Source organism: Panicum hallii, chromosome 4 (assembly GCF_002211085.1).
Source record: "Panicum hallii strain FIL2 chromosome 4, PHallii_v3.1, whole genome shotgun sequence".
Taxonomy (NCBI): Eukaryota; Viridiplantae; Streptophyta; class Magnoliopsida; order Poales; family Poaceae; genus Panicum; species Panicum hallii.
In genome coordinates this window covers 30,537,185-30,551,378 of record NC_038045.1, presented here as the reverse complement: position 1 = coordinate 30,551,378, position 14,194 = coordinate 30,537,185, and the positions used below count along the sequence as shown (strand labels likewise).

The following is a 14,194-nucleotide window of genomic DNA, read 5'->3' as shown; positions in this document are numbered from 1 at the left end:
CAAACAATTACTTACGTGCCCGGCGTGCATATGGTCCTTGTTCATTCCCTTTCAACATCCAATGATGTTCGATGAGATTCTGTTGGAGGCGCTGGGATGTAGGCTTGTCCTGGATCTTGTGGTATGCAGCCATCAAAGCATTGATCTCGGCAATGTTCCTGTCTCTTGGAATTGGCTGATCAGTGGGCTCACGAAACTCGTTCTCATCCAGCACCATGTCCCGCTCGGACTAGATGATCATATTGTGAAGAATGATACAAGCCCGCATAATTGTGTTCATGTCATGCGGTCTCCACAATCTACCAGCTTGCTGTATGATACGAAACCTAGACCGAAGGACACCGAAACAACGCTCAACATCCTTTCTGGCAGATTCTTGAGCATCGGCAAAGGTACTGTCTTTTGGATTCACAGGCTCACTCTTTGTTTTCACCAGCGTCGCCCACTTAAGATATATCTTGTCAGCTAGGTAGTATGCCATGTCATACCTGTTGCCATTGACAAAGAATTCAACTTGAGGAGTTCTTCCATTGGCAAGGTCATCAAACACAGTTGAACGGTCCAAAATATTGAGGTCGTTGCATGAGCCTGGCATTCCAAAGAATGCATGCCAAATTCTGAGATCTTTAGTTGCAACAGCTTCAAGAACAACAGTCGGTCGCCCCTTCCGTCCAGTGAACTGACCCTGCCAACCAACCGGACAAGCTCCCCACTCCCAATGCATGCAATCGATACTTCCGATCATCCCGGGAAAACCTCTAGCTTCATTCTCCATTAAAATCCTATTCAACTCGGCCTGATTAGGTGGTCGCAAATAGTCTTCCTCAAACACGGAAATAACAGTGCTTGCAAACTCCTTGACGCACTCCAAAACGGTGCTCTCGGCCATGGCATAACCATCATCAAGTGCGTCGGCTATACTTCCATACGCAAGCATCCGCATGGCCACAACGCACTTATGCTTTCCATGGAATCCCATACGTCCTAAACCATCGGCTTTCTGATGAAAATACTCACTCTTCTCAGCAAGTCTCTCAAAGATCATGTCGAACAAGCTTATTTTCATCCTAAAACTGCATGACATCGAGGAAATCTAATTAGCATGACTTTGTTCACATGTTGGACTACAATTTTGTGGACAATAGGTGCATCTAGCTAACATTACCGGCGGCTGAATGTGGCGTCATCGAACAAAGGCTCCGGCGCGAAGTAACGCCTCACAAGCTCCGCCCAGGCACCATCCCTGTCTCTCCGAATTACACGGTGCATGGGGACACAACCATCCCATCTAGGAGCAACCACACGTCGTGTCATCGCCAGTACAGCTGCATGAGTAGCTTCAGCTTCAAGGCGTACCCTCCTCTTGCGCGAAATTGAAAGTAATCTGAACGCCGACATGGTGGGGGATTGGGGGGAGATCCTAGCTGTATAGACACCATGCAAATCAACTAGTGCAAAAACGGACTTGACGCCGGCAAAGGAGCGACGAGGGAATACCTTGCTTGCCACATCGCTTGAGTGGGGAAGTGCGGGATGGGGGGGAGGGGGGGGGGGGGTGCAAGTGCGCTGCCGGCTGCAGGTCGCAATCGCCGGCGTCGCGGTGCCCTACACGCGCCGCGAAACAAAAAGACACGGGCTGGTGGAGGGAATCATCAGCTTGTTGGCACCAAAAGTTTTTGGCTGGGCCAGCAAGGCAATTTGCCTGTGCGCGTTGGAAACCAGCCCATGCAAGCTGGGCCGCCAAAATGCCTCAGCTATGCATCTGGCCCATTGCCTCACAGGTATGCATAGCACGGATTGGAGTTAGTCGGAGGGGGAGCAAGAGAGCAGCGGAAAGCAGGCAGATCGAAAAACATGGCGTAGAACATGGACATCGAAATCAATCATTGGCAGCTCCGAATCCAGCATGGATACCCATCCCACATCCGCGTCCGCTTCGTTATTGTCCGGATTGCAATGTTACTAGCTACTGAAACTTTGCCACCTTTCTTCATGTCCATATCGTAGATAACCTCACCAATCCTGAGTAGAAGTAATCCACGGCCACATGATAAAAACCAGCATAGACCAACCCAGCTCGCCCCAAATCAGCAAACTAAACAAACGCGTGCATTTGTGCGGAAAAACCAAGCCGACCTGCATGCCTTAAAGTGCAAATAGTGCTTGAAGTAGCAGAATTACCAAAAACTAATTTCGCATTAGTAACGTGACAGTATCTAACCTTACACCCAATCTGCAGCATGGAGATTGAACCCACCAGAAATAACAGATCGCTTTTGAGAGAGATTGGCCAGGTATATTGCAGATAATATATCTTAAACTCCAAAACATAGATAGGAGATGACTTAAGTTAGAAAACATGAATAGGAATCGGAAAATTGAATCCAGCATCTATACAGACATGGTGTGTGTATAAGGGTTAAAACATTAAAAAAAAATGATTGGAGCAGGTCTGACTTTGAAAATTGAATCCAGCATCTATACAGAGATGGTGTGTGTATAAGGGTTAAAACATTAAAAAAAAATGATTGGAGCAGGTCTGACTTGCTGCAAGCAAACTGCTCCTATAAATTAAGCTGAAATTCTAGATCAAACATGGACTACATTGCACAGGCACTCAATGAATCTTAGAATCACACGACACTGCACTCAATCATTAGGTATCAGATATTAAGCAATACATTCAAGAGTCCATATATCAAACAATTTATTAAATGATAATTCAAGGTATTATGAATAGGTGAGTCGGAGTTTCCTGCTGTTTTGTATCGTATTCATTGCATCCCACGAAATATGTGGAATCCATTATTGATTCAAGTGTTGACAAATCTATCAGCTGTTTTTGGTATAAATATTGTCTGGCACTCAACCATAGTACATTGCGATTTATCGATTGATCAGTGGCCATATCTATCAGCTAAAAGGTTAACAAATGTAAAATCTGCATGAATAAAACAAGCGCAAAATGAAGGCTGCTGCTGATTGCTTTGACAACCACACTTCTCCCAACAGTGTATCTCTTCTTACCTCAAATGAAGGATCGATCTATTGCTGAATCTTCAAGACAGGAAAGGCAATAACATCCCTTATGCTGGCAGAGTTCGTCAAAAGCATTACTAACCGGTCGATACCCAGGCCCTAAGAAGGTAAAGTTCCAAAAAAGTTAGTTAAAGAAGCAACATGTTCTTGATAAATAATTAAATGAATAGTTCTAAGAACAATAGCAAATTAGCAATCACTATAATACACTATTTGCAAGCAGTTGATCAGCCATACCATTCCTGATGCTGGTGGCATTCCATATTCTAATGAAGTTAAGAAGTCTTCATCTAAACAAACTTCATAGGAATAATCATCCTCATCTCCTTGATCCTCAGTAGATTTGACCTTAGCCCTTGCAGCACGTTTAGCATTGTGCTGTTTTATTTGATTTTCAAAACGGCTCCTCTGCAATCAAAGATAAAGTGTTCCTTTGAAACTAAAATGATTTATAGTGATGATAACTTGAGATAGAATTCAAGACATGGATCTAAAAAGCATGTATGTAATTTCCAGCTATCTTAACAATCATTAGAAAACGTCCTATCATTCAGGGAATGAACTGTATCTTTTTTTCTCTCCCTATTTTCCAGGTAGGTGCTTTTGCGGGGAACTTTGATATCTATTTTAAGCTGTAAGGTGGTACGTCACCGGCAGACTATTGGAAGTTGATAAGAAACCTTGGTTTGGCCTTGCTGTCTAATTTACAAACCTTTCAAGTATGGGCCCACACTAATACAATAACAAACCGTGTCAATGCCCACAAACTGTTTGTTGTAGATTAGGTATTCTGAGTGTTCAGCTAGTTTTAGTTTAACCCAAGGTTTTGGGGTTCTTGCACATGGACCCAAGCTAGGTCAGAGGTCAGTGGGACAAAGAGATTTTGATGAAAAATAATGTTCATACTACTAGAACATTCCGTACCACATGTAGTTTTACAGCTTTTCAACTGCAAAAAAATTACAAATATTTGCATATGATCATACAGCGTGTCAACTGCAAAAAAATTATAAATATTTGCATATGATCATGGAACATGCAAACTTCTTTTCAATGTCCTTACCGAACTTCACAAAGAATGCTTCAAATGATGGCACTTAAGTATGCAGTTTGAAAGTGGCACATTCTTACCTGATCAATTGGGTCTGTGAGCTCAGAAAATGCATTGCCAATTTCACGACCACATATAAAAAGTTCAAATCGTTCAGTAAGGCCAGCATAACTACAGGAAGAGAAACAAACTATTTTAGTGAACACAAAAGTTCATGATACATACTCAAACTCTCTATTCAGATAACTAAATAAACAACACAATTAATTTGTACCGAAATGTCACTAGCATCCAGTAAAGAACATTATATAATCTGGAACTGTGCACATGTGAAAAAGAGAGTTTTTAAAGTTAAATGAGCACATAACCTATTAATGCTGTGGCCTTTAGCACAGATTGCAGCAGCAGTCAACTGTTTCTAGAATGATGAGCGCAAACAGGTGCCGATGTGATTTGGAGGACACTTCAATACAGGTAGGCTGATTTGACACAACAGATAAACAAACTCGCCCTCACGATGCAGGCTCTGAGCTATTTAGGTTTATACTTGCTTACTTTTCCTGATCAACCTCACGCTCAATTTATAGGGTCTGTACAATTACAATCGCATAAGCTTAAAACTCATCTCCAAGTCTATCTGTAATAAACCAAGCCTAACAATCTTCAAGCCGAACAACTCTTGCAAACAATATCTAAACAAACCGACTAACTCTATCTCTATCTCAAATTGTCTCCTTCCTGCGCATATATTGCCTGCCTAGAAATGCGTCCACAACACTTACCCCACACCTTCCGAAACAGCTTATCCTCAAGCTGAAATTTAGGATAAATGGTCAGCGAACTCCAGCAAAGGTTTCCAGGTAGCATCTTCTGCATTCGGCCGATCCAATGGACCAAGACTTCCCACACTCCACGACAAAGATGGCATGAATGACTCTTGCAGACTCAGGGCACAACTCTTCTGTCATGTGGGGCCCCAAGTATGAGTGATGTGGGAAGAAGCAGCAGCAACAGGAGAGTCCGTTCAGTTAGTACGGCGCCATCATACGCCAATTGGTTAGTTGCAGATCAAGGAGAGTAGTTTAGGGTGCGTTTGGTTGGAGAGCGAGATAGGATGGAAAGGTTCCATTCTAGATTTTAGGGATAGGATGGTTCCATACTCTATGTTTGGTTGGAGGGATGGAATGGCTCTATTTCTTGTTTGGTTGGAGGAACGAGGACGAAACCGTCTAATGTCTGTTAACCCACATTAACATGGGACCCACCTGCCCGTGTAAACAACAGCATCCGTTCCCTTCCGCGGAACTCATCTCCTACGATGCGCAATGCCGCCGCCCACCGTCCCCTTCTCCGTGCAGACCGCACTGCTGGCCGCCGCCTGGGCGAGCGTGGCCTCGCTGGAATTCGAGTTGGAGCCAGCAAATTGAATCCCACAACCGCTGCCTGCAATTTCCTCCGTTCCTCCCACCGCTCGCCTGCTGTAGCCGCCGCCCGCCCTCGAGCTCCATCGGGGTATGGCCGGAGTTGCCAACCCTGCAGCGGCTGATTGCAAGCCCATCTTCCTTTCCTTCTCCGCTTCTCTACTGCAGCCGCCAGATTTGAACCCTGAAGCCACCGCCCGCGAGCTGTCATCACCCTCCTTCGATCTCCGCCGCCCTTCTTCGATCGCAGCCACCACAGGGGCACCACATCCGCCCTCGCTACGGGCATCGATGGAGCTCGCCCACCGCCCGCTGGCCACCTCCGGCTCCACCCCGCCTTGTGGAGCTCGCACGCCATCCGCCTCCGCGCAGTGCGCCCCTGTCTCTTCCATCGTGTGCGTGCTAACGGGCCTGACACCGTTCAAGTGGGACGAGCGTGTTTGGCTTTTTTCTGCGGACGAGTCCATCCCGAATCTAAAGCGAATATTCGCTCTCCAAAATGGCTCCATTCTTGCGCTCGTGAACCAAACATGGGACAGGATGGCTCCGTCCCCATCCGCTCCGGGACCAAACGCTACCTTAGATATTTGGTTTAGTTGTTCAGCTCGTAGAGATAAACTTGTATGAGGGGCAAGAGTATGGCCTATAAATATAAAGACCTTATAACCAGGAACAACAAGCAATAGATTGATTTGATTCTCCCAATTCCTACCACTTGGTTGCGTCTCACGATCGCTGGCGTCCAAGCTGCGCCCCTAAGGTCCAGGGCACGTCCATCTACCAATCACGATTACGCCTTACGTCACCCTCCTCTAATCACCCACCTCCATCACATCTTCCATGCTTGATCACTACCAGCTGAACTGGTGCAACTCGAGGGGTGCCCACAAATTTCTTGAGAAACACCACATGAAAGACATTGCGAATTTAGGGCCTTAGCTGGCAATGCCAACCTGTATGCCACAGAACCCATAGGAGCTTCAACCTGAAACGGACTGTAGAACCTTGGTGCCAACTTGCCGGCCACCTTGTCAGTAATAGCAGCGCCTTGGAGATGGTGAAGACACAGCCAAATCCAATCTCAGGCATCAAACTAAACGTCTCGATGAAAGCCACCATATTGGACCTCCTGAGCATGAAGAAGGCAATTTCATATCTCAGTCATCAGATGTTTGTCCACCGCCGGCACCTTGGACAAATCTGGCTGGTATGACATCGGAGAAGGAGGCTCAAACCCGTAAACAACCTGGAAGGGCGTCGCTTGCAATGAAGTTTGATAGAAATCGTACTGTAGCAGTACTCGCCCATGGCAACCAACGAAGAGCTATTGGGTCGATCCTCGGCAAGACAACGCAAATAGACACCCAAAATCCTATTGGCAACCTCAGATTGACCGTGGGTCTGAGGATAAAATGCCGTACTGAGGCAAAGCATGGTGCTCTTGAGAGAGAAGAGCTCCTTCCAAAAGGCGCGGGTGCCTGATGAAGACTGGATCACAATCACTGACAATTGAGCAATGTACAGAATGGAGATGAATAATGTTGTCGAAGAACACCAGAGCAATCAAGATGGCAGTGAAATGTGCATATTGGAGAATTGACCGACACCATTGACTTGCCTCCGACTTTGGGAAAACCCTTAACAATCCATTGTGGTGTCCACCCAAACCGAACTTGGCACGCCCCAAGGTTGAAGGAGTCCCGCGGGATGAAGATGCTCAATCTTGTTCTGCTGGCAAACTGCACAACCGTGAACAAAATCAGGGACCAGGCGACTGGCATGAAGGTTGTAGAATAAGGCACACTGCTATGTCATTTGGACGCCTCCATGTTACTGTGCCATGTGCCATGCAAGGATCTGAGAACCCTGACGGTGTTGGCCTCGACAACTGTTAGCAATAATCTTGACTAGTAGTGCAGTAGGTACATGTAAGTTACTTAGGGTCCAAGTCTAGTCAAGTCTAGTCTTTGCCTTAGGATCCAAGTCTTTGTCTTAGGGACCAAGTTGAGTCAAGTCAAGTCTTTGCCTTGGCTTGTAAGCCACTATGGCTGTGTAGTAATGAGTATCTAGTGCTATAAATAGAGACGAGAGGGCCTAGCTCCCTCAAGAGTTCAAGCAGCACCAAAGGAGAGTGGTCTGGTTGTTCTCTTCACAAGAGGAGTGTGTGTGGCTGCTGGCAGGTTGCCGTAAAGGACTGCCTGGGCTGCAGAGTAGGAGTTGCCCAAGCCGGATGCTTACAGGCTGACCGGAGGCAACTTTAGGTACTTAGGGAGGAGCTGATCAAGTGGACCAGTTCCAAGTAGGTTGCTGCGGCAACTAGTGTGTTTCTGTGTGAAACTAGTGTGTTAGTGTGTATCTTCGGTGGTGTGTTATCCCAACAACCACCGTCAGAAACTTGTCAAGTCTCACTGAGAACCTTGAGGTCATCCTTGGCATGGCGTCGCACATTGTCGGATGGAGCACAGAGCGGTGAAGAAAAGGATGGGTGGGCTCTGGTGGCTGGGATTGATGATGTCTGATAGCACAGGATCAAAAGGATCTCCGATAATCAGTGTTATCCTAAATGCTAAATGCTAAACAGTCGGTCACCTACCACTGAGCTCTTTATTCGGGCTAAACAGCCATTTAAAGGGCTAAACGGTCATTAAATGGCTGAAATGGGAGATCAAATGGACACGATAAGCCACCGTGTAGCATTTATATGGCGTGTAAACGGGCTAAACAGCTGTGTAGGCGAACAGTGCTGATACCACATGATATGGGAGTCTGGATTTGGAAGACAGGTAGGCTAATTCGGCACAAGAGATAAACACACTCGCCTTCATGATGGAGGCTCTGACATATTTAGGTTTATCTTCTTGCTTACGTTTTCTGTTCAAATTCCCCTTCAATATATGGGGTCGGCAAAATTACAATCCCATAAGCTTACAGCTCATCTCCATGTCTATCTCTAACAAACCAAACCTAACAAGCAGAACAACTCTCCTAAGCAATATCCAAACAAACCGACTAAATCTGTCTCTATCTAAAGCTGATTCCTTTCCTGCGCATATATTGTCTGCCCACAAATGTGTCTACAACACAATGAGTCTAACTGGGCATAATACATAGTTTACATAACTATTATGTATTTGTGTACACAATTTTCCATAATGAGATTTTTTCATGGAGTTGCGTATCTTTCAAAAGCCCCTAAAAAGGGCTTAACCAGAAAAATACCTCTCCATATTGAAATAGTGAAATATAAGTTATTTTTGACTTTTAATGCCCCAAAATGAAACTGTCAGTTAATTTGTTTTATGTTATGTTAGCAATTACCACAAACAATGGTCATAAGGAACCAAACAGTAAGATTAGTAAGAATTGTGTCACTAAACTTATAAATGTTGAAACATAAGCCTTACAGTATTTGACCCTCAAAATATGTGGGCACCATGTAAACTGAAACAGGGGGAGTATTTACCTCCGATGTGGTTTTGCCAATGGAGATATCTCAACTGGGTAGTCAAGGACAAATGTTGGTTGTACAAGAGTAGATTCAACAAAAGTCTCAAAAACCTGGTATGAGAAGTAGAATTGTTAAATGAGCCTCTTTACAGCAATGATATATAAAGTGCTAAGACACATTGAAATCTTGCAGTTTCGCGGATCGGGTGTTATGTTTGATTACAGTATGCTATTTAAACAATGACGAAACACTCCTGCAATATTACTATTAGATACAGCTGTAATTATGCTTTCCATGTATACACTGATTACCTTCCTTGTATACAAAAGCCTATTGGCTATATAATAGAAATGTCACTCCACCTCATTGGTGTGTGGTGTTGCACAATTCACTCCTATATGGTATCAGGCGACCAGAATCCTGGTCCTTCCTTCCGCTGCTCATCTCCTTCCTCCCTCCATTTCTCCCCTTCCAAAAATACGCCGTGTGTCCCTCACTGCGCATCCACCACACCAGTCGCCGCCAGGGAGATCCACCAGCTGGACTTCATGTCCGGCACCGTGCCCATTCAGGGCAACGGCTTCTCGCCCGCGATGGACTTCACTACCGAGACCAACACCATGGCCAATGGCACACCCCCTGTCGTTGCGTATGCAACGATCTCCGTCAAGTTGCACGTACCTGTGACCTTGACGATGGCGGCCCCAACTACACCAAGTGAGCATCCTTCTTCAAGTCCATGTGCGGCAAGTTCAGACTTCGCTCGCACATCGACAGCTCCATGGCAGCGCGCCCCACCGATCCGGCCTGGGACCACGCCGCTTGCCGCGTTCGCAGCTGGCTGTTCGGCTCCATCGACGACTCCGTCCTCAACCTCACCATGGAGGGCGACAAAGCGCCAGGGCTCTCTGGCTTGCCATCGAAGCCCTCTTCCGCGCGAACAAAGAGCCCCGCGCCATCTTCCTCTCCCATGAATTCCAGTCCATGCAGCAGGGCGACACCTCCGTCACGGGGTGGGTGATGGACTCCGATGCTTCTACTCACATGTCGTCTACAGATGGTATACTCCTCTCCCGATCCCCACCCTCTTACCATTTCATCACTGTCGGAAATGGCAACACCATTCCCGTATCTTGTCGAGGCAACTCCATTTTACCCACTAGCGCATCACATTTCACTTTACGTAATGTTCTTGTTGTCCCATCCCTTATCTGTAACTTGATATCCATTCGTTAATTTACACGAGACAACAACTGTTCCATAGAATTTGACGCTCTTGGTTTCTCTGTCAAGGATATCCAGATCAGACGCGTGATTCTTCGCTGCAATAGCGACGGGGACCTATACACCATTCCTCCAGCCACCACCACCACCCCTCCACATGCCGGCCTCGTCGTCTCCTGCACAGTGTGGCACCATCATCTTGGTCATCCAGGCTCTGCCATCCTTGACAACCTTAGAAATAATTCATCTATCATTTGTAATAAAGGAGCTCATACTTTATGTCACTCCTGCCAGTTAGGAAAGCATGTGCGGCTTCCTTTCGATACTTCTAGTTCCCACAGTAATGTTCCCATTGATGTTGTTCATTGTGATGTTTGGACCTCCCCGGTTCCTAGCATTTCGGGCTTTCGTTATTACCTAGTCATGTTGGATGATTTCTCTCATTTTTGTTGGACTTTCCCACTCACGCATAAGTCAGAAGTCCACAAACACATGGCCAATTTTTGTGCTTTCGTCCAAACACAATTTGGCCTCCCTGTTAGAAACATCCAGGCTGATAATGGCACGGAGTTCGCGAACCACAACCTCAAGTCCTTTCTGTCCTCTCGCAGCACACTTAAGGTTATCTTGTCCGTACACCTATCCTCAAAACGGGAAAGCCCAATGTCTTCTTCGCACTTTGAACAACATCAGCCGCACACTACTACTCCACGCCCACATGCCAGCTCCCTATTGGGCTGAAGCCCTCACTACCAACACCTACCTCCTCAGTAGGGGGCCATGCTCGGCAATCTGACATGCCATTCCTTGTGAGCTTCTCTACAACAAACCACCTTATTACGCTCACCTCCGCGCTTTCGGTTGCCTTTGCTACCCAAACCTCACCCACTTCCAAACACAAGCTCACTCCTCGTTCGACAGCTGCGTCTTCCACAACTACCCATCTTCTCATAAGGGATATCAATGTCTTGACTTAACGATTCACCGCATCATAATCTCTCACCATGTGGTGTTTGACGAGTCATCCTTCCCCTTCAGACCGCCGCCTCCGGTCTAGACTTCCTCTTAGCCGATTGTCCTATTTCTTCACCCCCTGTTGCAACTGCAGGACCTTCTACAGCGGCCGCTCCGTCGCTTGCCAACGTCGAGTAGCCGCCCTCGCTGCACGATGACCACGAGGACCCGTCGATTCTCTATCATGGACATATACTCTCTGTACAGGCCCCCGGCGCTCCTGGCCCACTGCTGGCGCGCCTAGCGCTCAGTGCCCAGTCCTTGGCGCGATTGGGCCCTCTACTGGCGCCCCTGGTGCCAATACGCAGGGTCTGGCGAACGCGAGTACCGCTTCGTCTACCACCAACGCCCACACGACCGGACAGACGCTGGTGCCCAGCACCTGCACCAGCGCCACCGCAGGGGGTCTGCACCTGCGCAGGCGGCCTTGGGTGCCCCAGCGCCTGCAGCTCCACCATCAGCCGCTCCTGATGTGAACCCGTTAGGGTTTGTTCATGATCTTTCGATGAGAGGCGTGGGATAACTCGATTGATGGAGGAGACGACGTTCATGGCCCGACTACAGCCTTCCAAGGATGCTGCGCCTTAGTAACCGATACACCACCTCCTATAGTTGCTGCGATCTTGTGGAGCGCGACACCCGGCCACTAGGGCACTTGTCCTGCAAGCAATCGAAGAACTAGCAAGGACAAGTAGAACAAGTACTGAAAATACGAGATGTAATTGAAGGTCTCAAACTGAATCTCAAATATGGTGGGGTTCCGAAAATAAGTAGACGGGCGGCTGGATCAGCACGCGCACCTACAAGGAAGTAGCAAAAGCTAAACTTGCATCTAACAAAACCCGAGTGTTCTTAGCGGCGGCTAAAGATAATTAAAAGATACTCTCTCTCTGGAGTAAGCCGAACACCTAAATATATATGTGAAGTGTTATTGCCTCTATTGCACAGTTCAGTTCGGACTCAGATTCAACCAACACCGATTCCAACTCGGACTTGATAACAAGGAGGCACTCAGATTCGGTCTATCGAGAGATGAAAAGGCTACCCGAATTCAAGTCGGTCTTGGCCAACACGCGCTTATCCGATTCCAAATCGAACTTGACAGCCAAAGTGTATTCTGATTCGGCCAAAACAGTGATTAAAAAGGTAGCATACGTGACCAATCGTGACAAGAACTCGAAACTCTAAAGGACTACAACTAATACCAGCAACTCGACACAACCGATGCAACCGAAAACTCGACGAGCCCAAACTAAGCAGTACTAGTAAAGGCTCAAAAGGGTCTATAGGATTGCGGTGGAGGGAAAAAAATTTCTACTATTTTTGGCTTTTTCTGGACTGTAGGAAATTAAAGAAAACAAAGGATTGGACGTCTCTCACCGAACAATCTTGCTCTGATTACCAACTGATATGAACCCTCTAGGGTTTGTTCTATCTTTCGATGAGAAACGTGGGATAACTCGATTGATGGAGGAGACGACGTTCACGGCCGGACTACAGCCTTCAAAGGATGCTGTGCCTTAGCAACCGATACACCACCTCCTATGGTTGCCGCGATCTTGTGGAGCGCGACACCCGGCCACTTGAGCATTCGTACTGCAAGCAATCGAAAAACTAGCAAGGACAAGTAAAACAAGTACTGAAAATACAAGATGTAATTGAAGGTCTCAAACTGAATCTCAAATATGGTGGGGTTCCAAAAATAAGTAGACGGGCGGCTGGATCAGCATGCGCACCTACAAGGAAGTAGCAAAAGCTAAACTTGCATCTAACAAAACCCGAGTGTTCTTAGCGGCAGCTAAAGATTATAAGGAAGTGGGAGAACGACCACAAGGGTGCTGGGGTCGTATCCCAACCCTAGGACACGTCCGAATTGGACTCAATTTGATACACGGCCCATTGGGCCAAAATAGGGTGACGCAGCACCGTGGCTGAAAAGGACTCTGTAGTAAATCGACGACTGCGGTTGACTCCGAACAGATATGGAGGTGATTCCGGATCCGTTGAAAAGTAAATTTGATAAGCTTTCCAGGAAGTACTTGAACGACCAAAACTGGTGTAGGTGTGGATGTATCATTGGTGGCGATGTCCTCATCAGCTCCACTGCCTCCACATCGGCCTGTGACACACTCAGAGACAGGGACGTTATGGCGGACGCAGTTCCTGAACCTCTTATCGACTCATGCCGCGATTTCGCCTCTATCGGCCTGTGACACTCAGAGACAGGGACGTTATGGCGGACGCAATTTCGCCTCTATCGACAAACTACCGCAGCGGCCTCGTGGATGCAAATTGGCGGGCGGCCATAAACAACGAGTTCCGAGCCCTCATCGACAACGGTACCTGCGACTCGTCCCACGACCCCCAGGCACCAACGTCGTGACGGGCAAGAGGATCTTCAAGCACAAGTTCCACTCCGACGGCACCCTTGCTCGACACAAGGCGCGTTGGGTGGTCCGCAGCTTCTCCTAGCACTTCAGGATTGACTACGACGAGACCTTCAGTCCGTTTGTCAAACCAGCCACGATTCGCGTCGTCCTTAGCATTGTTGCCTCCTGCTCGTGGCCGATTCACCAGCTGGACATGAAGAATACGTTTCTTCATGGCGACCTCGACAAGACCGTCTACTGCCAGCAGCCACCCGGCTTCGTTGACCCCGCCGCTGGTGACCATGTATGCTTGTTGCAGAAATCACTTTATGGCCTGAAGCAGGCACCCCGAGCGTGGTACCAGTGCTTCGCTACCTACATTTAGCAGCTCGATTTCATCGCCTCGATATCCGACACTTCTCTCTTTGTTTACAAAGAGGGAACCAACGTCACCTACCCCCTGCTGTACACCCTGCTGTACATCGAAGACATCATCCTCACCGCCTCATCGACACCTTTACTGCAACGCATCACCGAGCGTCTTTACTCCGAGTTTGCCATGACGGACCTCGGCGATCTCCATCACTTCCTGGGGATCTCCATCACACGCTCTTCGGACGACCTCTAC

The 14,194-nt window shown here is 47.4% G+C and overlaps 2 protein-coding genes across 10 annotated transcripts in view; both read right to left on the bottom strand.

Moving 5' to 3' along the window:
* LOC112890921 (lysine--tRNA ligase, chloroplastic/mitochondrial) overlaps positions 1-14,194 on the bottom strand; it is a 46,181-nt gene that overhangs the window by 11,980 nt on the left and 20,007 nt on the right. For 2 of the 9 annotated variants that reach the window (XR_003228358.1, XR_003228360.1), the window contains exons 11-15: positions 8,975-9,069; positions 4,171-4,261; positions 3,277-3,447; positions 3,028-3,138; positions 2,222-2,320 (exon numbers count right to left, since the gene is read on the bottom strand). Coding sequence is in view for 4 of the 9 variants with exons in the window: in XM_025957807.1 (XP_025813592.1) it covers positions 3,046-3,138; positions 3,277-3,447; positions 4,171-4,261; positions 8,975-9,069 (450 nt within the window). In the remaining 5 variants the exon portion in view is untranslated. Of the gene's footprint in view, positions 1-1,815; positions 2,023-2,221; positions 2,321-2,751; positions 2,942-3,027; positions 3,139-3,276; positions 3,448-4,170; positions 4,262-8,974; positions 9,070-14,194 lie in introns of those variants that run through there. The other 7 variants (XM_025957807.1, XM_025957805.1, XR_003228357.1 and 4 more) reach the window with 6 other exon arrangements.
* On the bottom strand, positions 230-1,398 carry LOC112890436 (putative nuclease HARBI1). Its single transcript, XM_025957327.1, has 2 exons — positions 1,166-1,398; positions 230-1,073 (listed from the first exon to the last, which is right to left on the bottom strand). The coding sequence occupies exons 1-2, from the start codon at positions 1,396-1,398 to the stop codon at positions 230-232; spliced, it is 1,077 nt and encodes a 358-aa protein (XP_025813112.1).